Source organism: Sprattus sprattus, assembly GCF_963457725.1.
Source record: "Sprattus sprattus genome assembly, chromosome: 4".
NCBI classification, from domain to species: Eukaryota; Metazoa; Chordata; class Actinopteri; order Clupeiformes; family Clupeidae; genus Sprattus; species Sprattus sprattus.
This window is the reverse complement of record NC_137923.1, coordinates 32,185,375-32,209,740: the sequence shown is the minus strand read 5'-3', so window position 1 is coordinate 32,209,740 and position 24,366 is coordinate 32,185,375. Positions and strand designations below refer to the sequence as shown.

Genomic DNA, 24,366 nt, shown 5'->3' with positions numbered 1-24,366 from the left:
GTGCTAGCATGGCGTGCTGTGTACGTGGAGAAGAGCACAGTGCCTGATGGATGGCCAAGGGCCTGCCGCGCCGGTGGTCCAGCGAGGGGATCTGGACTCCCGAAACTACTGTGCAATGACTGCCTTTGACCCCAATCCCCACTTCCACTGACACAGAACAGTCTCACCCCATCTCTCTCTCTCTCTTTCTCTCTTTCTCTCTCTCTCTCTCTATGTCTATTCATGACCATTGACTAAAGGAAATAAAATTATCTAATCTCTAATTTAATCTAAAGACTATATGAGCTTCTTAAAATTCTGTCAAAGGTGAATAAAACCCTCTGACACAACATGAATCTACACCCACAACTTTAGTGTAAACTTATTCAGTGATGTTTAGTAGTAAGACACATCACAGATGTTGACATCATATGCAACACACTTGTATGGCACGGCGAGAAACACACAACCTTACGCATGAAAACATTTCAGGCACCCACTGGATGTTCAAATAAATATGGCTGTGTGTGTGTGTGTGTGTGTGTGTGTGTGTGTGTGTGTGTGTGTGTGTGTGTGTGTGTGTGTGTGTGTGTGTGTGTGTGTGTGTGTGTGTGTGTGTGTGTGTGTGTGTGCGTGTGTGCGTGTACGTGTGCGTGTGTGTGTGTGTGTGTGTGTGGGTAGACAGGAAGAACAAACATACATTCATTTGAACACCCTGCCACCCTGAAACACCCCCAAATAAGACAATCAAACAGTGCCTGTGACCCTTGGCATCCTCTGATTGGGAAGTTTACTGCTTCACATTGGACTAACCTCTCCTGTTTACCCTGCAGCCTTGTGTCCATGACTGATAGATCGTATTGTTTGGCCTTTGCAAGCTATAATTGGTGCTGTTGTATAAATTAGAGCGTGGAATATATTCTGCAGATCCCAAACATGCCACATTCGGCCCCTGGGTCAATAACACTCGTATCGGGTCAGGGGCCCCTCTATGCTAACAGAGTCACTGCTAGTGTCGTGATGTTGGCCGATGATTTCACCCCAGTAGCAGAGGACCACCCGAAAGCCCCACCCCAATAAATATTTAGTCAGGCTCAGGATGAGACGATACACCAGTAGCACAAACAACTTACCAAACAATGATCAACGTGTGATCTGGGTACCACCACTGTCACTCTTTCACAACATAGAGGACGCAATGAAGAGCCACACAATGTGTCACTGTTTTGAGCTGAAAGATTAATAATAGATTATTTAAGGGCTCCTCAGTGGATGTGTGAAAAGCCAGACTGACTAATGACACAATAAACACACAAAAATATGAACTTATATTAACTAGAACTGTGAGGACTGATGGACAACAGCTGCCAGGCTGGCTGTTCTGTGGGTAGATCTGTATTCATGCATTTATGAGAGTAAAAATGCATCTCCTATGCCAGATACAGGAACAACTGGCTGATTGCTGGCCAATGGTATGACTTTTGATGACACAGGAACACCATACTGTGGTCAACATCATAAAAAACGCTACTCAAAAACACGAAAGCCCCTATTGATCTGAACTGTGCTCATTGATCATTACCCTAAACAATGTGTTGCCACACTTCAGTTATAGCAAACATGGCCACACCCAATGTCCAGAAAAAAAAGAGTTAAAATTTAAATAACACACTACAGGGTAATTGGAAGCCGTTCACATGGTCGGGCGACCGCAACCACACACTGTGCAATTGACCATATAAATATTTGGAGTGAGCAAAGTGCTCATGCTTGGCAGCCTTGGGCTCCTCAAAAGCAGCATGGAAACTGCAGGTTAAGAAAAAGTGAAAAAGAAAACCTTCCCTCGCATCCCAAAGGAAAGACAAGTGCTGAAATCTTTTCCCTGCACGCATATGCGCAGCATGATTTATGATCGATCAGCTCCTCTCTTTGTTGTGGTGTCAGACAGCAGGTTGCTTTTCCCATCTACGATATAGCAATGCACAGCAAAGGCAACAGAGCCTTGGTGGGCCAAGAGTGGCCGCAAGAATATAACGTCGCAGTTCATTTAGCATCTTAATAAAAAACACACCACACTGCTCTGTATCTTGGCTCATAAAACAGAGAGAGCAGTCTCCATCTTCCAGCAATCAAAAGACTGTGTAGCATGGTGTATTGATTCTGACATTGGCAGGGACAGGTTTTCTTGGAAGTGGATGTCAAGTAGGAATCTGAAAAACACACGCTTCAGTCTGCCATGATTCTGCATTTTCTTTTGTCTTTCTCTTTTTTGGGGGCGGGGGGCTCTAGCCACAGACTTCTCATGCACGTCAGCCACGCCATCCAACCACACCATCTACGCAATCGGCATCTTTGCTTTTTAACGGGGTTTCTGCCTTCTCCTGCCTTTCACAGATTGGAACTTAGAGAGGCTGCTGCTGTATCCTGAAATGCCCCATCACCGTGGGTCTGTAAATCACACCAGAGGGCTCTCTTTTTAGCCTCTGGAGTGGAGATGGACAGACCGTGTCTTGCACAGACAGACCACGTCCAGCCCCAGCTGTCAGGCCCTGCAGACGAATGGCCCGTGGAGGGAAGTTCTTTATCAGCATCTTTATACATCTTAAGTCAATAAAGCATACTTAAAGTCTTTGGTGGTCCTCTTGTGCTATCGGCATCTGGAATGCAAACGTTAGGGGAGGGAGGCAGGCCACAACCAACAGAGTAAACCCATGGCTTTGTCGTTGCAATTAGCTTAAGATAAACTTGGGTTTGTGCACTGTCCTGATTTAGACTTTGTTACCTAAAATATTTACAAAATGAACTTTCCCACACAAAAGCAGAAAAATATAGCCTCTGTTTATGGTAATCGGCGCTACTTAATTTGTTGCTTGGCTGAAGTGGTTTGCACTGGCCTCATGGAATGATGCATGCGTTTGTGCGTGCGTGCGTGCGTGTTTGTTTGTATTTGTTGTGCAAGACAGCAGGGTCTGTGTCATCTCTGCAAGACTGTTTCAGAGGAACAGCCTGTCCTCACTCTCCTTCTCCTCTATCTGTTTTGGACTATCTTTGCCTAATGACATTTTTATTTTAACAAACCCCACATCCCATGTGTATGTGTAAGTGTGGGTATGTGTAAGTGTACTGTTTGTGTATGTGTACGTGTATGTGTATGTGTATGTGTACGTGTATGTGTATGTGTATGTGTATGTGTATGTGTATGTGTATGTGTATGCGTATGCGTATGCGTATGCATATGCATATGCGTTTGTGTGTGTGTGTGTGTATTTGTGTGTTTGTGTATATGTGTATGTGTGTATGTGTGTGTATGGTTTTTTGTGTGTCTTCCACAACCACATTCCTCCTTACTCTTCATCTTGAGGGAATAGAGGATAAATGGAGGAACACAAGGTGATGACCCCATTTCACAAAAGGTGAAGGCCCTAGTGAGGCCTGGGATTCGCCTGCTACAAACGCCCTCTCTCTCTCTGCAGTCGAGGGGGCTGACTGATGCAGAGGAACACCCTGACAGTAGCGTCACCCATCAGCTAATGAGAACCTTACGGGTTGGGGCAAGACATGGAGACCTGACTAACACCCAGATGTGCATGACTAATTGATGGATTATGTTAGTTGGTGGTGAAGCCTGATGAGTAACAGGCCCGCAAATAGTGAGGCCTCCAGGGTCGTCAATAACATTTTGTAATTGCACAAACACTTCATAACAAGGGTACACACACACACACACACACACACACAAACACAAACATGCAGGGCAAACTAAACACACTCTCAAGGGTGGTGGCACTTGGTTGCTTGGCTTTATGCTATCGTGGCATCACAGCAACAACCGAACATTTTCCATGGGCTGTATAGACAAACATAAAAATGGATGACGGTTTGCATCCCAGCCCGGGTGGCATCTTACTAAATCCACACTCAACAACAGCGCTGCGGTCTGCTCTTGGAACCAACTTCCTCTGGGTGAACAGAGCTGCAACAAAAACATCCTGAAATGGGTAGAGAAGTCCATCATAAAAAATGACTTACTACCTCAGTAATCAGATCCATCACAAAAGGAAGTGTTCACTTTTGTGTCAAAGATATTAACAGACTCTGGGGTGCCAGGACCAGGAAATATAACAGAGAACAGAGAAAAGTCAAGGAAAACTTTCCAAGGAACAAAAACATCACTGGGGTTTCCAGGCTCTTTACCTTTCTGTGAGGACAAGCAGAGTAGTAAAAGCAGAGTACAGGATTGTACTGTACATCAACCACACCCACCATGCATTGTGATTTTTTTTTTTACTTTTTTTACTTTTGCCATTGTCTTACATACATTAAAAATATGAAAATTGTAAACAATTGTACACAAAACTTCGATTCAACCACCACTTTTTTTTGTCTACTGCTGTTACTCCCCAAAAGCTCAGGCCTACTAGCTTTTTAATAACCAGTGACCTTCACTGTCATATGAGCTTAATGACCTGTAGCTTGACTAGAATTTGAGAAGTGCCGGCAACTATGTTGTTATGATTTATGGGTGTCTTTTTTGGGTAATATCTTGGTACCAGTATGACTGAACCATCTGTCCACTCCACAAGTGTCTTACAACCCTCCAGCAGAGAACAGCCTGGGAGGGGGTCGCTATTTCAAAATAACAGACGTCAAATGAATTTCACCTTCTCAAATCTAAATAGCTCTCCCCTGACTAATCTGCCTGAATCTAGTTTCAGCCCTTTTGTTTGAACGATGAAAGTTAAATATATATGCAAAGATAAAGCACCACTTCAGATAACTCTTCTGAAAGGATAGGTGGATGTTTACAGGCCATTCACTGAAACTGCCTCAAATAAGAATTTAGTGCATAAACTGGGCTCCATAGTTAATAGGTGAGACCAGAGCTGCTTAAAACATTACAGACATTGCTTAGACAGCCTCTGCGTCAGCAACATCGCTGATAGGGTGGCTCAAACATTATTTAAAATATTCAGTCAAGTGACAACTCAAGGCAGTCAGTTACCGTCTCACTTGGCATGATTCACTTGCTGGAATGGCCGTCCCCTGTGTTAGGTAAGGCCCACACAGAGGAGTGGAGGCCAGAGCCTACTGTGTGTTCTCCTCTCGTTGTTTGTGTTCTGTTCATTCGTATGTTATGAGCACATGGCCAAGAGAGGAGAAGGAAGGGGAACGGGAGAAGAAGGGGGCATGGGTCGGGGCAGGGGGCTGCTGATGGTAAAAAAATAAAAATAAAATCATTTCCACTGATTTGGATCACACAAGAGTACTTAGAGTCCATCAGAGGCTGAAGCCTACCTGATGTAAAGGAGCCTCCGAGGCCAAATTGTGACAGATGGGCTGAGTGTGGGGTACGGGAGGGCTGGCCATCAGAGAGAGAGACCACCGTGGATGCTGCTGCCCGCACCAGACCGCACTCACTGCCTCCCTCCTCCTTTTCCACAGTGATGCATAAGAGCTGTAATGAAGCCGCAATTTGCACACATGTGAGGCACATACACACATCAGTGATGTTTGGGGGTCAAAGTCTGATTCTACTCACCCCTGGAAGCCATTTACAAAAAAATTACAATGAGAAAAAAAACCTCCATCTGCATGTTAACTTCTCCAGGGCTTGAGAAGATGTAATCAAGGGTACATGTGATCAAACCCTAGAGATATCAGAAAGATCACAGTATGGACCTCAGTTAAGGTTCAGTGCAGTCCCATTCAGTCAAATCAGAGAAAATGGACTGCCATTCAGTTAATTTCCTGCAAATGGCCAGAACTGCTGGTGCACTGCTGTTGTTGTATCCTGCCACCCTTACTATGCTTGTATAACTAAAAGTCAGCCAACATGACTAAACATAACACATCAAAACTAAACACATATAAAATTCCTAATATCAATAAAACTGGGCTACAGACAGCACTTGTAATACTGTGAAGGAGTGCTCTTACAGATCCCAAGTACAGCATGTGGCGCGTGTTGCGGCTGTCACCAGCCAGTTGTGCACTGTTGTGTATCTTGTCACCCTTGTTATCCTAGTATAACTTAAATTCACATGCACCATGTCAGCCAACCATAACTAAACATTACTCATCAAAACTAAACATAAACAAAATTCCCACACACCATGCCGGACAGCCTCTCCCTCTCCTTCTATATCATTTTATGCTAATATTGATACTCTTTATCTGTTTATCATCTGTAAACCAAATTTTCTCTCTCTTATAGCGTGACCTTGCAAATGCCAATGGCTGTGGAAACATTGTTCCTCATCACCATATCTATTAAGTACATATACCCATCTTAGGCAGCCAAACTGTACACACTCACTTTGTCTCTTTCTTCCCCTCCTAGTCTAGACTTGCAGAAACCCCCAGCCTACACCTACCCACCCCCACCACACTGTCATGTAAATAATTGCCACCATTGACATAGTTTTCTGTTCCATTACTCTACTTACCCCTGTGGTAGTAACCTTACGAGCACACTTTACCCGCTAAGCTGTTCTACAATACTTGAATGCTCTCTCTCCCTGCTATGTTTGTATGTATTGGGTACATTTACACATGCTAGCATGCTCGTGCTGATATGTGCATGAATTATTTCTGATAGTCTCCCCTTCTCCTCCCTCCCCTTCTGCCACAAGACCCACCCCTCCACCCCCCTGTCGCCTGTTTTTCCTTGCCTGTCGCCATTGTGCTTGCTCTAGCGCGCTTCAGGCCCTGGGCTCTGTAAAGTGCTTTGAGACAATTGTTTTGGTGCTATATAAATAAAATACAATTTAATTGAACTCAGTTCAGTTGTTGGTGAGAGTCATTTATTTAACACACATTGCTTAGATAGAGCAAGCAGGAGAAGACAGTGACAGGGTAAAGATGTGAATGAGGCTAAATGCTGGAGCGTTGTCAATGATTTGGCAGGCATCTATCCTGAGCCATGGACCCGGCACCACAGGCCTCTCTCACTCATAGTCAGACACCATTGTTTAATCTAACGGTTCACAGCCACTGAATTGAAAAATCACAAATTTGGTCTGTGTTTATGTTCTATTTCTTTCTCATCAGAAGAGAGCAAACCTCATTTGAGTCCCTGTAATGAATTGGAACCTCATGGTCTCTCAAATGAGAGGAGAGGAGTTGTGAAGCAGAAGTTAGGTACACAAATGGGTGCCAGGAGAGGGGCGAGAGGTGTGACTGCCAGGCTGTTGACAGGAGTCTGTTACCCCTTTGAATGCCACCTCCCCCACCAAATACAAAAAGGATCACTTTAAATACTGCAACAACAAAAAAAAACCTATGCCTTCTGAAGGGTGTGATATTGCTGGATCCTTGTATGGTCAGACCTGCAAGCCTGACAGCCTTCAGGGAGGCCGCAAGGCTTTCTTCGTGTTAGTGTGGCACGGTATAAGCCCTGCAATTGCTGAACAGCACAACTATAACAGGCGACCAGGGATTCCCCCACCTGACTTTGCAAACCAAAATGCTGCACATCCTGGCTCACTGAGTGTCTGTATCCTTCAAAGTCTAAAAATTGTTTTGCCTTTCCCTTTCATTTCAAATACAGCCCAAGTATGTTTGGAGCATATACAGTATGTACATTTATATTATGCTATTAACTCTAAGGTTCTGTGGGTAACATCCACAGTAGTACTTCAGCTCTCCCTGGGATGATCAATTTGCTGATGTGATGTCCGTAACAGCCGCTGTGAGTGCCTGGAGTGCGAAAGCAGTTTCTCATGTCACAGAGAGCAGGGTACACACCATTAGCTTTAACATTAGCCACAAGTCTGTGGTGTGTGTCTCTCAGCGATTTATCCACGGGCTTCTGTATCTCACTCAGCAGATGCACCGTTCCCTCCACAGCTGTGCCCCACATGTTCCTCCTCACTCAACTCTGCTCAACACGGCACAGCCCGCGTGCCTCTCACAGCATCCACATTAAACCCCTCCGTTTACTCAGCTCTGCGTCTTCTTCTGCTGGACTTACCGGAACACAAAACCTGGCTCAACATTTTTCTTATTTCAACCTGACATCAGTTAATGGAGATAAAGGGATAGCCACTAAGAGAGGGGGATAGAGAGAGAGAGAGAATGAGTCAGGTCAGATCTGGCAGCATCACCCCCCTCAGTCAGGGAACCAACCATTTTCATAATTGTTTGCAGTCGAATCACTCTGGATTCCTGCTGCTGTTGCAGCTGATCAGAGCAGATAAGAGAAATTAGCTCTGCTCAGCACCAGACCCCCAAAGAAGAACAGGTGCGGTTCTGAGGTAATGCTCAAGTTTTGCTCTCTCTCTCTCCCTCTCTTAGCATGTGTGTGTCTGTCTCTGTGTGTGTGTGTGTGTGTGTCTCTGTGTGTGTGTGTGTGTGTGTGTGTGTGTGTGTGTGTGTGTGTGGTATGTGTGTGTGAGAGAGAGTGTTTTAATTGCCAAGGACATTCCCCCATGGGCCTGCAATCTGGTAATCTCTCAAAAGATGAGAGAATGAAAGACTACTTGTCCAGCATTTGGCTGAGCCTTATCTGAATGCCCTGTGAGAAGTGAGCATACCTTGCATACTCGCATCCAGCGACACACAGTGCAGTATGGCTTCTTTCAGTCAACCCAGCCATCCTCAAAGTGGCCTCCTGGTCCCAGTTTTAAAGTGTGTTAAAGACACATGAGCTATATCTTCAGGAACAGGAACAAGAGATATTTCTATGATGTCATTATAAAATAGGAAAGCCCTTAATATAATAAGTAATATGTGTCAGTGATGAATTAGCAAATGCCATAGTTCGGAACTTTATGTCCATTTATTTTTTCGCCAGCTTCTCCACGTATCACTTGGTCTTTACATAAAGACACAAATGCAGAAACACATACACACACACACAATTACACACAATTACACACACACACACACACACACACACACACACACACACACACACACACACACACACACACACACACACACACAAACACACACACACATACACACACAAACACACACACACACACACACACACACACACACACACACACACACACACCACACACGCGCACATACACACACACACACACACACACACACACACACACACAAACACACACACACACACAAACACACACACACACACACACACACACACACACACACACACACACACACACACACACACACAAACACTTCCAGCCATCTAGTACTGACAGGTAATTCCTCACTCCACCGACGAGCAGACGACATGGGGCATAGGCGCGCTCCCGGCGCATAGATGACGTCATCGCGCGCGCATCCCATCTCGCGCGCTGGTTAAAAAGCAGGAGGAAAGAAAAACATGTGAGTGGCCCGAAGAGCTAGTGAGACAGAGACAACTTAGTGCTACTTTTTGTGCCATAGGCTACTTACCACACCAACCACTGCGCAGAAACGGAATCTAACTAATGGGAAAGGAGATATATTAGGATCCCTGTATATCTACTAGTTTTTTTTTTTTTTTTACACTTTTATTGATGTTTTCTTTTGTAGGCTACAAGAAAGATAATGAGCTATGCCGTCATAACCAACACTTGCATTCATTTATCTAAATTTATAACAATCTTTAATGTTTCTTGAATATTTAATTGAGGTTATTAATGTCTATAGCGTAGGCTACCCTTCTAAATTATTTCACTGTAACCTCCGTGTAAAAAGAGGCTCCTAATATAGCGTAAGCATAAAGGCTATATACTATCCGCTGGATATTCGCAGTTGGACGTCTTGGATAATTATTAACCAGTCGCACTTTGGTGTTGCGCTGTGTTTATTTGAATATGAAGCATTTGAAAATCGTGCTTGTGTTGGCTATTGCGGCTAATGTGTGGGAATGCGGAGACACGAAATTCGGTGGAGAAAAAGGAGAAATTAGTCCAAGAAGGAGGAGATGTTACGATGGAAGCCTCCCGAAGCGCCTGAAGAAGAGAGACAGAAAACTGTCACTGGACAGCGGCAGCGGCAGCGAGGTTTGCCACAGGCTCTACCCTCGCGTGTCCTGTTGCCCCAACCGGAGAGCTGCTTTTCAAATACTTCACCGGCGCGATGCCAGGGTATGTTGGCTACGTTTTGATCTAGTTTCAGTGTCCTCTGCAACGTACAAATTGTGGTTTAGCTCTAATATACTGTTATTCCAACCTTCATCCTAATGCATGATTGTTTTACATGTTCAGTTTCATGTATCTAGGAATGTGGGTGATTACTAACAAAGTTGGATGCGTGTTATGGACAAATGTAGCCTATTCGCACATGCTTTTTGTCCGAATGTTTCCCCCACTTGACCTCAAGCTCTACTGATATCGCAGCCCCCCTGCGTGAGCTACGCATGGGAGTTGTAGGACAGGCCATGACTCGTGTAAGATAAAAACACGGTAGAGGATGCAATTGTGTAGTAGTCTCTTGCTGAGCGTGCTCAGAGCGTTGCCGTGTTACCATGGTTATCGATGGTTTAACTGTGAGATGTTGCGCGTGAGCGGAGCACGACTTTGGTGTAATAGGACTTGGTCAACATTGTCAAATGCTTGAGCGTGGATGCTAGTGTCTTGGTACGGCAACTTCCACGTGAATCATGGAAATGCGCGATGCTTTGAACCGCGTGTAAACTGTTCGTGTTTTGTTGTTTTCACAAGCATACTATTGAAATCTGTGTTATTCGTTTTAAGGCATTTGAAATAACAACTGTGATTGAAATCAAGACAAACAGCAGGTAGTGAGCAGCCTATTCGAGGCATTATTTCTCGCGAAAAGATTAGTTGTTCTTATACTTTAATAAATTGGATGTGACACTTGGATATTGAATGTAGCCTATACATGTATAAACGAAGGCTTTGACTTATACCGTAAGGGGTAAAACGGAATCACTTTTTGGTCGACATCGCGAGTAGTAGCCTAGCTGTATTCTCATGTAAAAACAGGTTCAACACATTCACATGTGACTGGGTGGTATTAAACTTTGTTTAGTGACAAAAAGCCATACGGCATCATATAATTTGCTCAAGTCATGCAAATACGAAAACAAAAAAGACTCAATAGAACAAAAAGGGAGTCGACTTCTCCTCCCACTACACTGGCCACACACGGAGGCTTTTTGCTTATGGCAAAAGAATAACAACAACACCATTGTGTTTGTTGGTTTCGCTAATGGGAGAAGCCGGAGAACATCATTCAGCCTTGGTGTTATAGCCTTTAGAGAGTGTTCGGTGCGGTAGTGCGACCCCCCTCTTCCACGCCAGCTATATTCCCAGAGGACCTAAAACCTTTGGGTTAAGCTGTTTAACACCCGAGTGCAGAGAGTAGTGAGGATTTATTGGCCTCCTCCCTCCTTTTCTCATTAACTTTTTTTACTTTATGTTGCTTTGTGAAGAGATGAATTGAAAGGAATTTCTAGGCATTTTAGTTCTACATGCTGCTGTTCACTTCCCTTTAACACTTGCATGCTGTCTCTCTCACGCACTCTTTCTCTCATGCACATACTCTCGCACACACACACACACCAAGTGATGCAATGTCATTCTTCCCTATGATTATTGTCAGAGGTGATGAGTTGTTTTTGGCCCATAATTTGACGAGTGAATGGCAACCCAGTATTCTCAAGAAGGCTGTCATCCATTTATAGGCCATGTTTGGTTCAGGTCCACTGAGGGAAGGTAGGCTATGATTCAGTTCAACAAGAGAAATAAGAAATAATTTACCATTTGCTGCCCCTCAAATTTTTCCTTAATATTTTTACCATAATAAATGTATCAGTCCAGCTTGTAGGTGAAATTGATGGAAGTTTGATTCTGCTCCTAATGTGTGAACATGTATGTTATTGAGCATGTCCTCTCTATGTTTACAGCAAGGTTTCAAGTGTTGGCTCTGAATGTTTGTCAGGGAATATCATGTTGTCATGTTGGATTAATGAGGAGATAACCCTTTATTGGGTTCTTTCGTCAAATCCATCCCCTCCATAGAAAATAAATCGATCCCCTCAAGTTTTTGATTGTATTTGTTTTAATGTTAAACAGTGTACCATATGCCTTAAAAGCCGTTTTGGCACTTTTTTCACTTTTGCCATTTCATTTTCTTGAGGTCAACACAGAGAATGAAAGACAGAAGAGAGAAAGAGAGTTAGGCTGGTGTGCTGCTTTTGAGAAATAGCTTCTTCAAACAACGGCCCTCTTGTTCTGTAAGTGGGTGATGGCAACATTGGAGCCCATCCCAGTAACATATGGGCACAGGGCATGGCTGAGAGGGCACAAATGCTGCTCTCCACAGCCCATGTGCCAGTCCACGGCACACCAGCTCAATGGGCAATTTACCACCACAGGGAGACCCACCATCTTACAGAGGAGCTGGGGACAGACCATAGCGCAGGAACAGGGGAAAGTCTGATCATTACTACCTATGATCAAGGAACAACAAGTCCCATTGCACAAAATGGTTTGCTCTCAGGATCAGCACTATTTAAGTAGCCTACTCCCTGGTTGAGGTGGTCACTTTATCTCTATATGACCTTCAGGGCAATAGGCTGGACCACTGGTGGGTGTTGATATCATTTCAGTAGCCCCCAGGCTGGCATGTTGAGAGACGTAGCCTCTTCAGGGTGGCCTGATGAGGAGGTGTTAATTCCTTGCATCTCAGGGGCTGCAGGTTGGACGTATGTGTGGTGTGTGAGTGTGTGTGTGTGTGTGTGCGCGCGCGTGTGTGTGTGTGTGAGTCTGTGTGTTTGTGTGCCTGTGTGGAAAGGGGCTGAGGTTGTGGGGAGTAGTGGGCGTCCATCTCAGAGCTCTGCTGGGCTAATTGACTTGGACAGACTGCTAATTTGTTGATAGCATAGTGGGGAGCGATGGGCCTGTCTATCTGGAAATGGATGTTTACACATGGACCTCACACAGAGCGGCTCGCCAGCCCCAGCAGGCAGCAGTGGCCACAGCACATGTCTGGGGGGATGGTGGAGTGTGTGTTGGAGGATGAGAGATGGGATAAAGACTGATTACATTGTTATTTTATTACAGCTAATTTCTTATGTAAGTAATCCCACTAATTTTCTCAGCCTTAATCACTTGTTTACCTTTTTTTAGTGACTGAAGAAGGTTGGCAAAATCCTTATTTGGTTTCCCAATTTTTGTCTGAAACACTGTTTGTCCTGTAAAAAAACTGATCAAACCTCACATTTGGTGGTGGTGCCAGGTACCTCTAACTTGACAGCAGTTGAACATTTCCAAAAATTGTTTATGTAACATTCCTCCCATATTTTTTTTTGTCTGTGGCAACGATGATGCAGACCTTCTCCACCAACAACACAGAATGTTCCCGGCTGCTAGAGGAGCTGAGATGTGCCCGCTGTTCGCCCAATGCCCAGATGCTGTTCCACACCCCCAACGGAGCTGCAGCTGTGCCTTCCCGGGAACCAGACCTGCCCCTGCTGTGCCATGACTACTGCAGGGAGTTCTACTACACCTGCAGAGGACATGTTCCAGGTAAACATAGATAGATGGACACTTTATTAATCCCAAGGGAAATGTAGGTATATGTAGGCATAAAACAGCCTCTGACTGCATCAGTGAGAGCATGAGTCATGTTAAGATTAGAGCGCACTTAATAGAGTTCATCACACATACACCCTAGCATTCATTGCACCATTCAACACTAACCCTCTTTCTTGCTTCCTTTATCTTTCATCCACATGTTTTCTCACACACACACAAACACACACACACACACACACACACACACACACACACACACACACACACACACACACAGATTAATGGCTGGTAGATGCTGGCAAGCTCTAATGAGGCAAGTGCATTTGATTAATTGGTTAAGCAGTTAAGCCTTGGCATTCCAGAGCGGGTTCTTGCTCTCCTCTTTACAATTCAGTAGGCAAGAATACATCGTAATGGAGGCAGAGACGCCTTCTGGCAGCAGGTGAGGCCAGCTCCAGCTCTGCAGTTTCATGTCTCTCTAAATATTTGTAGCTGTCTTCATCATTTGCACTGGCCTCTCTTCAGAGGTAGAGACAAAGGGAACATTTTCTTCCCCCTTGTTCTTGTCTTGTGAACTCCACCTGTGTAAATCAGTGCAGTGGAAAAAAAAACACTATGATACGCATTTTGAACCAAAATGCAAGTGAGAGGTTCAAAATACACAATTACAACTTTCACTTCAGGCCACAAGAGAAGGGGAACAGTAACCTGTGTGGGCTATAACCTACATTCCAGCTGATGGTGTCAGACTGCAGCCCTGGGCCCTGACCTAGCAGAGCATCTCTCCTATCAGAGCATTACCTGGAGATTGCATCAGTGGAGATGCACAAACACACAGCACATCAGTCGCATGATAAAAGGCCCACCCCAAATCAAACACTTGCAAGCATTCCAGAAGAAAGTGTCCACACATCCTTCCCCCGCTGCAGGTTCAAATGATCTAGACATAGCGGGTGACAGAGATACAAGGAAGAGGGAGAAAGAGAGACATACAGAGAGAAAGGAAGAGAGAGAGAGCGCGAGAGAGAAAGAAAAAACAGCAGCCATAAGTGAGCTGACCGCAGTAAAGCCTCAGAGAGATAGAGCAAGAAAACAGGAGCCAGAGCCAAGAGTCCACCCTCCCTCTCCGGCCCACCCCTACCCTCCAAATCAGCATATGTGGTGACGAATGACACATTTATTTTTCTACAAAGGTTGTGTATATGTAAAACTGCTGAAGTGCATCAAGATGTCAAGTACTTTGGGTGGCCACCCAGGTTGCTTTGGAAGATAACCAGATGGAAGTATAACATTAGTGCTGGGGATGTGGCCAGAGTGCTCTCTCTCTCTCACTCTCCATCTCTTTCTCTCAGTCTCCATCTCTCTCTCTCTCTCTCTCTCACTCTCCATCTCTCCCTCTCTTTTTCTCAGTCTCCATCTCTCTCTCTCTTTCTTTCTCACTCTCCATCTCTCTCTTGCTCTCTCTCTCTCTCACACACTCTCCATCTCGCTTGTTTTATCTCACTCTCACTATTCTCTGGGCAGCACAATACAACTCTGAGTTTGAAAAGGTGCTGAAAAAATGGGTTCACTGTGCACATTTTTGGGTCTTGCCATACTGTATTTGTAATGAGCATTTTTTTCTAGAATTGCCAGATTTGGGCAGCACTGTTAGGGAATATGGATTTACTGTAAAAAAACGTTTTCTAACAGAAAAACATTCTAACATTCAGTCTAAGGGTTACTTTAAAAAACAAAACGGTAAACCACTTTCTACATGCAAACTGAGTAATCTATGGCAGCAGAAAAGCACATTTACTTATTTGCACTGTTTGGCTTCCCGGTCTGCTTAACTAGGTTAACATTGACAGACAGAGTCCAGATGGGTGGGCAAACCAAACAGTAGCATTTACAGGACACTTAAAGTGTCCTTCAGCAGTGAAGACACCCCTCTCCGGTTATGCCCTCATCAATCCATGCACTTATCACTGGAGTGACAGATCCTGAGCCCTTTAACATCCATCCTCACTGTTTACATCCCCTGCAGTCTCACAGTGCACTGTACTCTATGATGCGCACAATACCCATGATGGCACTACAGGACATAACCTGCATGTGAACATTTAGAGACTGGATGAAGCAGCTGTTTCAATCACAGTCAATGGCAAAGCAGAACTAAACTAACCAAGGATGGCTTGAAGGTGGGTGGTATGACCCCTGAGTGTGCTTCTGTGTGTGTGTGTGTGTGTGTGAGTGTGTGTGTGTTTGTGTCTGTGTGTGTTTGTGTGTATGCGGGCATTTGTGTTTGATCTCCTGGTTGTATTTTGATGCCCTATCATCCATGGTTGGTATGGTTTGTGACGGGTGTGTATGTGTGTGTGTGTGTGTGTGTGTGTGTGTGTGTGTGTGTGTGTGTGTGTGTGTGTGTGTGTGTGTGTGTGTGTGTGTGAACAGATGAAAGGCAGGAAGGTGTACTGTGTTTGTGTTTCCATCACCAGCGTGTTTGCTCTTTTCCCTCTCTGAGGGTTCAGCCGGGGGGAAATAGGGGAAACGATAGCAACAGGGTTGTTTTTAGGTCGTGCCAGCCTTTCAAGATCCCCCACTAATGCTTATCCCCAGGAGGCTTTGCCCTGTCCTCAGCCACAGAGAGTAAGAGTGAGAAAGGCCATTCCTAGAAACTCTCTAAAATAATGTTGTCTGTCTGCTGGCTCCCAGAGGGAGAATTTCTCAGTGTCCTGAAATTGATACCGAAGCTCCCTGTCTTTGGCAAGTTTCACACAGCCATTCCAAAAGTAATAAGGGTGGTGCTTAACTATGGAGTAAGGAAGACTATCAGTTAACACTGGCCGGCAGGATAATTTATTTGCAGTTGGGAATGTTTGGATTCCTTGCTCTTAATTAAATGATTGGCCTCCTTATTAGAATCTCACACTATTATACACACATAGACGGCCACACACAGTAGTCTACACACGCGATGCGTGTAGATGCAGCGACCCTTATAATTAAAAGTGTATAGATTTGCATTTAGATTCACTGCGTTTCACAGTATGCTGTAGGTATTATTCGTTGGCGACTGGTTGTTGAAACCGAGTATGAAGCTTAAAATTGGGAATCCGAGAAAGCTAGGGTGGTCTGAGGACATGCTCCCCTAGAAGAACATTTTGAAAAATAAGCTCTATGATATATGACTTCTGGTGAATTTTGGGGAAACAAATTAGGAAATTGAGACTAGCCTTCAAGGTATCACATATTTCTGCATTCAAGCATTATATGATCACATTCCTACTGATAATTGTCAATTTTCACCTAGCCTAACGGCTGTCTCAGACGGTTGCGTTGATCCGTCAACGTTGACAAATCCCTATTCACTTTGAACGGGGTGATGTCATCTGTTGCCGAACTAAATTGTGGTTCGGTTGCGTTCTGTTGCATTGCTTACACCGAAAGTAAAAAATTAAATCAACTTTTCGGGAGGCAACACATGCGTCAGCCAATCAAATCGCATATATGGAAATACGGCAGCGCAGTAAAATCACGTTATCTAAAGAGTGCGACGCTGAAAAAAAGATGGCGGACCAAACTCCGTAGATAGTCGTATTTGTACATATAAGTTGTATGTTTGAGTTTTTTTGCTTAGATATTTTAAATAGTACCGAAAAATAGACACTGTACAATGTAAAACCCAGTTATTGTAACAGACTGTTAATACGTCTGAGGGGATTTGTGAGGTGTCTGAGCCAGCTATCTAATGTTAGCATGCTACTACCCACAAGGTAGCTCGCGGCTTGATTGGTTGTTGACCTGTCAATCTCACTATAAATGTCTCCGTTATCAACACAACCCCATGCGCCAGATACGCCCTCCACCATCCATCAAGCATCCGTCAAGCAACGCAACTGTGCGAGCCAGCCGTAAGTGTGTTGAAGGGCTATGTGTGAGCCAGCCAAAAGTGTGTTGAATGGTTAATTCCCCCTCTGGAGTTTGGGGAAAGTAAACAGTATTCCATTCTCCTGCCTCAGCAGTACACAAAGAAACCAAAGATTTAATACAAATCGAATACAAACGAACATGAACAAACCTAAAGCACAGGGAGAGGCAACAATAAGTAAGAACAGAAATTACTTATTGAGTGGAATACATCTTAGCTACCACAAAGCAAAAGTCAAACACCATTTACATTTTAAAGCCCCTTAGATGCGTCTAACTTGCCTAATTGCACAATGATCAGGTGCGACTAATAAAGCCCCAATTTACGAAGGGTGCTTATCCAAGAGGCATTAAAATGTTTGTCACCTGTGATTTAATGACAGTGGGAAAAAAAATGTTGTGGTAGCTTGCCTGGGAAAAACCTCTTCTCTTACCTTGCTAGCTGACACTAGCTAGCTAACTCATTCACAAGCCACTGTGCAGTGCTGCTGCTTTTCTGTCCTGTGCTTTTTTAGTTTCCCACAGGGTAAAAAAACACGCAAAAACACTACACAGTACACTCCAAGCATTGCTTCTTTCAATGTTGAATCCAAGTCAGATGCAAGATGAGCTAGCTAGTTAGAAAATAATAAGCTCCAACCAGGGTGCGACCCACCCGGTCTACATATTCCTTCTTTTACATTCCATTTTTTGCTTTAATGAACCCTGCCTAGTGATTCATTCTATACTCCTCCCATAAACCATATAAAATTATAAATTAAATAAAAAATAGATAAATATAAATTAAATATATAAAAATATATATATAATAATTCGCTGCAACGTGATTATTAGTTTAAAGTAAAATCAACCATGGACTCTGACTGTTAGCACGTGCACTGGTGTGACAGCAAAGATGACACCACGGCAATGTGTGATGATCGTGGTTCTGTCATGAGCGAAAAGTTCCGGGCTAGCCAAAAGTTCCGGGTGACGCAATAGAGACGTTCCTATCAGCTGTTTTGTTTTTCACGTGAAGATTATCGAATCTTCATGTCACACCGAACATTACTAGGGTTAGGGAGACGTTCCGGATGACGCTACAGACGTTCCGATCAACTGTTTATCAAATCGTCTTTGAGTCTTTGCTATGTTGGTTGCTATGACGTCGCGGTTGACATACGCAGGCACACACAAGCGGACAGCTACAGAGACCGCGACAGCGACTGCATTCAATTTCAATTCTTTATTATATTATAATCTTCATTATCCTAATCGCCTATGTCGGCAGACAGTACGTATTAGACTTTTACGAAGTCATAGAACTAAACACACAAGTGAACTTTTACGAAGCTATAGGCTACGACCAACACACAGCCAGCATGCTAATCAAACTTTTACACCGTGTCAAATAAGCTTTTAATAGTGACAAGTTAGCCTACATAAACGTATTGCCGTCTTGGCTTGCCTGTTTATTTCACATCGGGTTAAACGTCTGTTGCTCATGTCACGAAGTGATTACGCTAACTGTCCGTAACACTAGCGTTATATACAAAACTATGTAGCACATCAATGCAATAGCCTAGACTAGCCCTGAACACCTCCTCGTATGCATCATGTTATTGAAATGAGTTCCTGAAGATGAAAATTGTGTTTGTTTGTTAAACAAGAAGCAGAACACTGAAGCATGTTGACGTTTCTTTATTTCACAAATTGTTGCGAAAAAAAGAGCATTCTTACTAACAATTTCTGTTCATCTTGGGTTGAGTTTCACATTGATTTACAGGTTGGTTGCTTGCTTTTAAAGGCAATGTTCATAAAGCACAGTAGCTGAGCCCATGAATGAACCTTAACAGTACAGTCCCAAACCAAGTGCAGTAATTATAATAGGGTGCAGATGTTCATGTAAACACATGATAAGCAATATCTGAACGAATTTTAACTTAAAGTTCAATAGACAATGTTGCAGAACTATGCCAGTGTACAAGATTTATTTTTAATTTCAATGTCAGTCATTTAGTATCTGGTGATTAAAGGAAGATAGGTGCCAGTCTTCAGGTGGAGGGTCTTGTATGCTGTGGTCAGTCAAAATGAATTGAGACTTAATGTGTTTAATTTTGTAGACCTGTGGAAATATACAAGACAAACTGCAAAGCATACTTGTTTTAAAAACCTGCTAACTTACACTATTCAAAGCAAGACCTGTTTAGTTGAAAAGTACATGTTATGGGTGGGGTGTTAGTGACTAGAAAACGTTAATGAAAAAGCAAAGTTACCACGGTCAGGAGAGCCAAGACCAACGAGACGGGGCAGTAGCACCACGCCATTGATAGAGCACGTTATTAACACAACTATGTGCTGTCACGACATCATAACGTGTATGCGTCTGTGGTAAGGGCATGGAACACTGCTTTGTCCTGTGAAGACAAAAAAACAATAACAAAACAATTACAGATCCTAGTAGTTTGTCAGACTAGAGAGAAAATAGAAACTTCTTACAGTGAAATGTAGTTTGTGATCTGAAACAATTGCTGCAATGCACATATTTACAATGTACAAGAACGAAAAAAGAAATCTGATGACAACATGATTGGAAAAAAGTAAAAATAAAAATGTATTTTTTAAGTTTTACTTACATCATCGGTCAGCCAGTTAAAATCTGGGCCTGCGTAATCATCCCCCAAGATGTCCATACAGTTGAACGGCCACCTCTCTAAAGCAATGGGGTGAAGTTTTCCATTGTATTATCCACAAACATATTTAATATTGCACTGTAGCAAAGACTCAAAGCTAGTACTTAGGTAACATCATAAGGGGAGCTCGTACAACATAGATAATGAATTGGAGGTAAAGCAAAGTGTGAGGAGGGGGGTGGGCAATGTAAAGTCTTGACTAGGGCTAGACACAGCAATGCTAAATTGCAGATAGTTTTGTACACGGATGAAAGAGAGATCTGTAAAACACTAGGATCCTTTCCATCAGAAAACAAATTGTTAACATTATACTACACCCTAAATCCAAAATACAGGTCTAAACTGGTTGTTATTAGGCTACTTGCCATGGCTAGATCAGCAGACCTCCGTCAATCTGTCGTAGATGTATGATTGAATAGAATCAAGGGAGACGTGGATGCATTGTACAGTGGTGGTAAAATGCAAACTATTAACCGAGAAAAAACAATGTATTGTGCTATGGAGGAAATGTAGTCACACTTCAATGAGGATGCATATACTAAAAGGACATTGGTGAAACATGTCAGACAGTGTGATAAAATTATGAATAGAATCATTATGCATGCAATTCTGGAGGGCATTAAAAAAATCAAATGCGTGTGAATCATCTTGTTCAGTCTAGGCAGACAGGTCTTGACTCAGTGAATTCTGCTATTTCTGGTTTCCCTTATTCCCCTCTAGAGGTAAGAGATCGGCCATACCCAATTTCTGTTGGTACATTAACTTCAAGTGTTGGTTACCTAAAACAGTCATCTGGGCAGATGCTTGTCCTGTTGAGGATATTGCCATTTGTTTTGGAGAGTTTGGAAGTCAATGCATATGTGAAATTGATCATTGAGATAATAGAGTGTGCAGATAGTGTTTGCACCTGCTCTTACCATAGCAACTGTGTCTAGGTTGAAGTAACTAATTGAAAATCATTTAAAGCCTTTTGTAGAGATGAAAAGGTTGCTTGAAATAAGAAATTCTGACTTTGACAAAGCATTTGTGTACTTGTCCGTAGTGATTAAGCAGCCTCATAATTATAGCAATTCTAGTTTCAAGTTTTAGGTTGCTCAGAACCACTGTCAAAACAAGTATTGACCTTGAATCAAAATAATGCAAAGTTGAATTGCCAGTTGCAAACTGCATCCTCATGGTGCAAGACCAATTTGTATGCTCAATTACCAGTTACGATGATACTGTGTTACATTATTACATTTGTAAAGACTTCATTCGGTTGTTGAAAAAGTTTTACTTACATCATCGGTCATCCAGATGAACTCAGTTGACCGTTTAAGTCTCGGAATGTGGCTTGGCAAATTCCGATGTTGACTATGACCATGTCACTTTGCGAAATGTGCATCTGTTCCATAAGTAGGCCTACCTGATGGATTGGTAAACGTGGACAGAAGTTAACACACAATTAAATCCAGCGTTTACGTGAATGAACCGTGTTAAATGCAAATTGTATCTGTAATTGCAAAGCAAGTAAATCAACTTACCTTGACCGGAGGTCGTGTGGGTTCCTGTTAAAGTTGACACTTCGACAGAGATGAGTTTTCCAAAGTCCAGGATTAATGAAAATAAAGTGGTGGGCTCCCTCCTCTGACACATGGTATGAGGACCGTGACACACAAACTCCTGCACTGAACCCCTCTTCATCGGAGTTCATTAGAACTAGTAACACCATACTCCTAGCTAACATAATTGACCATGTCTAAGTAGTCGTCTGAGCAACACAACGGGTTAATAAAATGTATAAATGACAATGACCAAGTGAACAGCATGCATTCATTTAAGATAACCAATTACCTTATTTCCCCCAAAACATCAATTGTGTGTCTGTGAGATTGCTAGCTTGAGCTACCCAAAACACCAAACACTGTATAGCCAGCTAGGTCAATTAGCTCGCGTAAAATAAGCTAACCAATTACGTTATTCTCAAACAAAAAAACATCGATTACGTGTGTTTGTGATGTGTAACATATCTTTTATCAGTCATCCAAGTTATTTACGTTTTCGTGTATTTTCCGCTGGTGAGATTACAACGACAATTGCTAGCTAGCTAGGTCAAGATACTGTAGTTTAAGCTAACCAATTACCTAATACATAAAGTATAGCTTTGTGTTCACAGCCAAACTAGTCTTTAACAGTGAAGTCCGCGATCCAAATTAAGTTTTGAGACGTCCAAAGCGAGCTTTAAATGAACAGAATCGGAGATATTAAGGTATTTGATCGTATTTATCCCCGTAATTCCCTAGTAATGTTCGGTGTCATATTAAAATTCTTTATCACGTCTGTTGCGTCATCCGGAACTTCTCGCTAGCCGGATAAACAGCTGATCGGTCTCTGTTGCGTCACCCGGAACTTTTGGCTAGCCCGGAACTTTTCGCTCATGACAGTTCCATTGGCCTTAAACTGCACTTTTTCTTCATAACTTACAGAACATAAGGATGTAGGGATCCTGTTGACCATGTCGATGTTTGCTTAAAGTAAGGACATCTTTATAGTATATCATTGTAATCTCATACAATGTTGTCCAAGTCCTTATAGGTAAGTCTTGCTATTCGGCAGCCATCTTGGCAACACCTCCAGGCAGCTATTTGGTGGAAACAAGATTAGGCTCCTATCTAAAAGAACGGGGAGATATCCATAACATATATCCATTTAACATTTAAACTACAGGGTAGGACTTCCAGTTTCAAATTTGCCATGTTTATCATTACGGATGACCTCCTATTTCCCATTCATTTTCCCGTCAATGATTTGTCTCCTCCCTTAATACATCCCTGATGTTATGATAGTGATCAAACACTGTAATTGTCAGACCCATTGTCAATCATCTGAAATGAACACGCCAGGTTGGCGCTTCTAAGCCTGAGACAAAAGGTCTGTTGACCTATAACAAAAATAGAGTACACCTATTGAAATCTGTCTAGCCATGGAGCACCATCTGTACAGATTTGATGCACTTCATGTCATTTTTTAATTGGCCAGTGGGGGCCACTGTTTGTACACCTTACTTTGTCAGTTTTTCTATACAATACGCAGCAACACAAGCAAGTAATTAATCCTTAAATATAACAGACATATGCAGTTTGAATCCATGTGTGTCGTTATTCACTTTTGAGGAAGTTTTATCAAGTTCTGCCTTATCTGCTTGAATGGATGAGTCGCCCCTGGTATAATTAACCATATGTATCAAATCGTTGGTCTTGTCATAAAGTATATCAATTAAATTGTAATGGTTCACCAGAGTCTTTACTATACTATAATTATATTGGTAAACATTAGTAATACACATGATGAATAGTCCACTTTAAGTCTGACTTTATGAGGTGGAAAATTTAGAATGTCAAGGGCTTCAAATTGGATGAGTGTGTGTATGGGAGGGGGGTTATCTTTTTGGCTGGGTCTTCAGTTTGTCGGTCTGTGTTTTGCAGAGCTTTTTCAGGCAGATGTGGATGAGTTCTGCCAGTACTACAGCAGGAGAGATGGAGGCCTGTGTTTCCCAGACTTCCAGCGAGTGCGACGGCCAGACTCCAACTATCTTGGGGATGAGAAAATTGAGGACTTAAACAGGTTTGTTATTTTTACAGTTGGTTTGTTCGTTTCTCACTGCTCCTTGCTCACTCCCGCACATAAGTATTACGCTGATAATGCGTTTTGCAAACAGATTATACCCAGAGTCAGCTGACTACTGCTAGGCGTACCTAAAACATGCTATCCCGCCCTAGCCAAATAACAAATAGCCTACACGGCAACAACCAACTAGCTTACCATAGAAAAGATTCGATTTTTGCCTTGATCATGCATTGAACAAGTTATGTTGCTTATTACACACAATAAATAAAGACTGTCAGCTCAGGATGACACAATCACTGTAGCTACTGTTCTTAAGTCTTCCTTTCTTCTTCTTTATTTCACCCTTGTGGAATACTGCTTCTGCTTCTAGCGCTTTTTAGATAACCACGCCGCTTTAACTCTGACACTTCCTACCTGCTCCTATGCAGTGCTTGTGAAAAAAATTCAACCCTTCCCAATCTCATCCCTATTGTCCCCATTTAAAAGAATGAAGAAACACCTCCAACAGCACGGTTTAAAACCATCTATTACATCTGCCGCAAATACTCCCACCGAGCCATTCAAACCCATTACTGCACATCCGCACGTTACATTTCAATCAAATTCATGGATAGTCAACTTCTTTTAAATAAATTAACCGCCAAACCAGCCTACATTTTTACAAGGTAACTTGTAGCAAGCTAAGTTAGCTACAGCAATCGCAATTGTTCAGTGCCAGTCAACACATATTA

The 24,366-nt window shown here is 42.9% G+C and overlaps 1 protein-coding gene across 1 annotated transcript in view; it reads left to right on the top strand.

The window, feature by feature from the left end:
- Positions 1-9,758: 9,758 nt before the first annotated feature.
- Positions 9,759-24,366, top strand: part of hhip (hedgehog interacting protein) — a gene marked incomplete at both ends in the record, with an annotated part of 38,741 nt that continues 24,133 nt past the window's right edge. The window contains 3 exons of the mRNA XM_080837952.1: positions 9,759-10,031; positions 13,244-13,439; positions 23,494-23,632. Coding sequence (XP_080694078.1) covers positions 9,759-10,031; positions 13,244-13,439; positions 23,494-23,632 — 608 coding nt within the window. The remainder of the gene's footprint in view (positions 10,032-13,243; positions 13,440-23,493; positions 23,633-24,366) is intronic.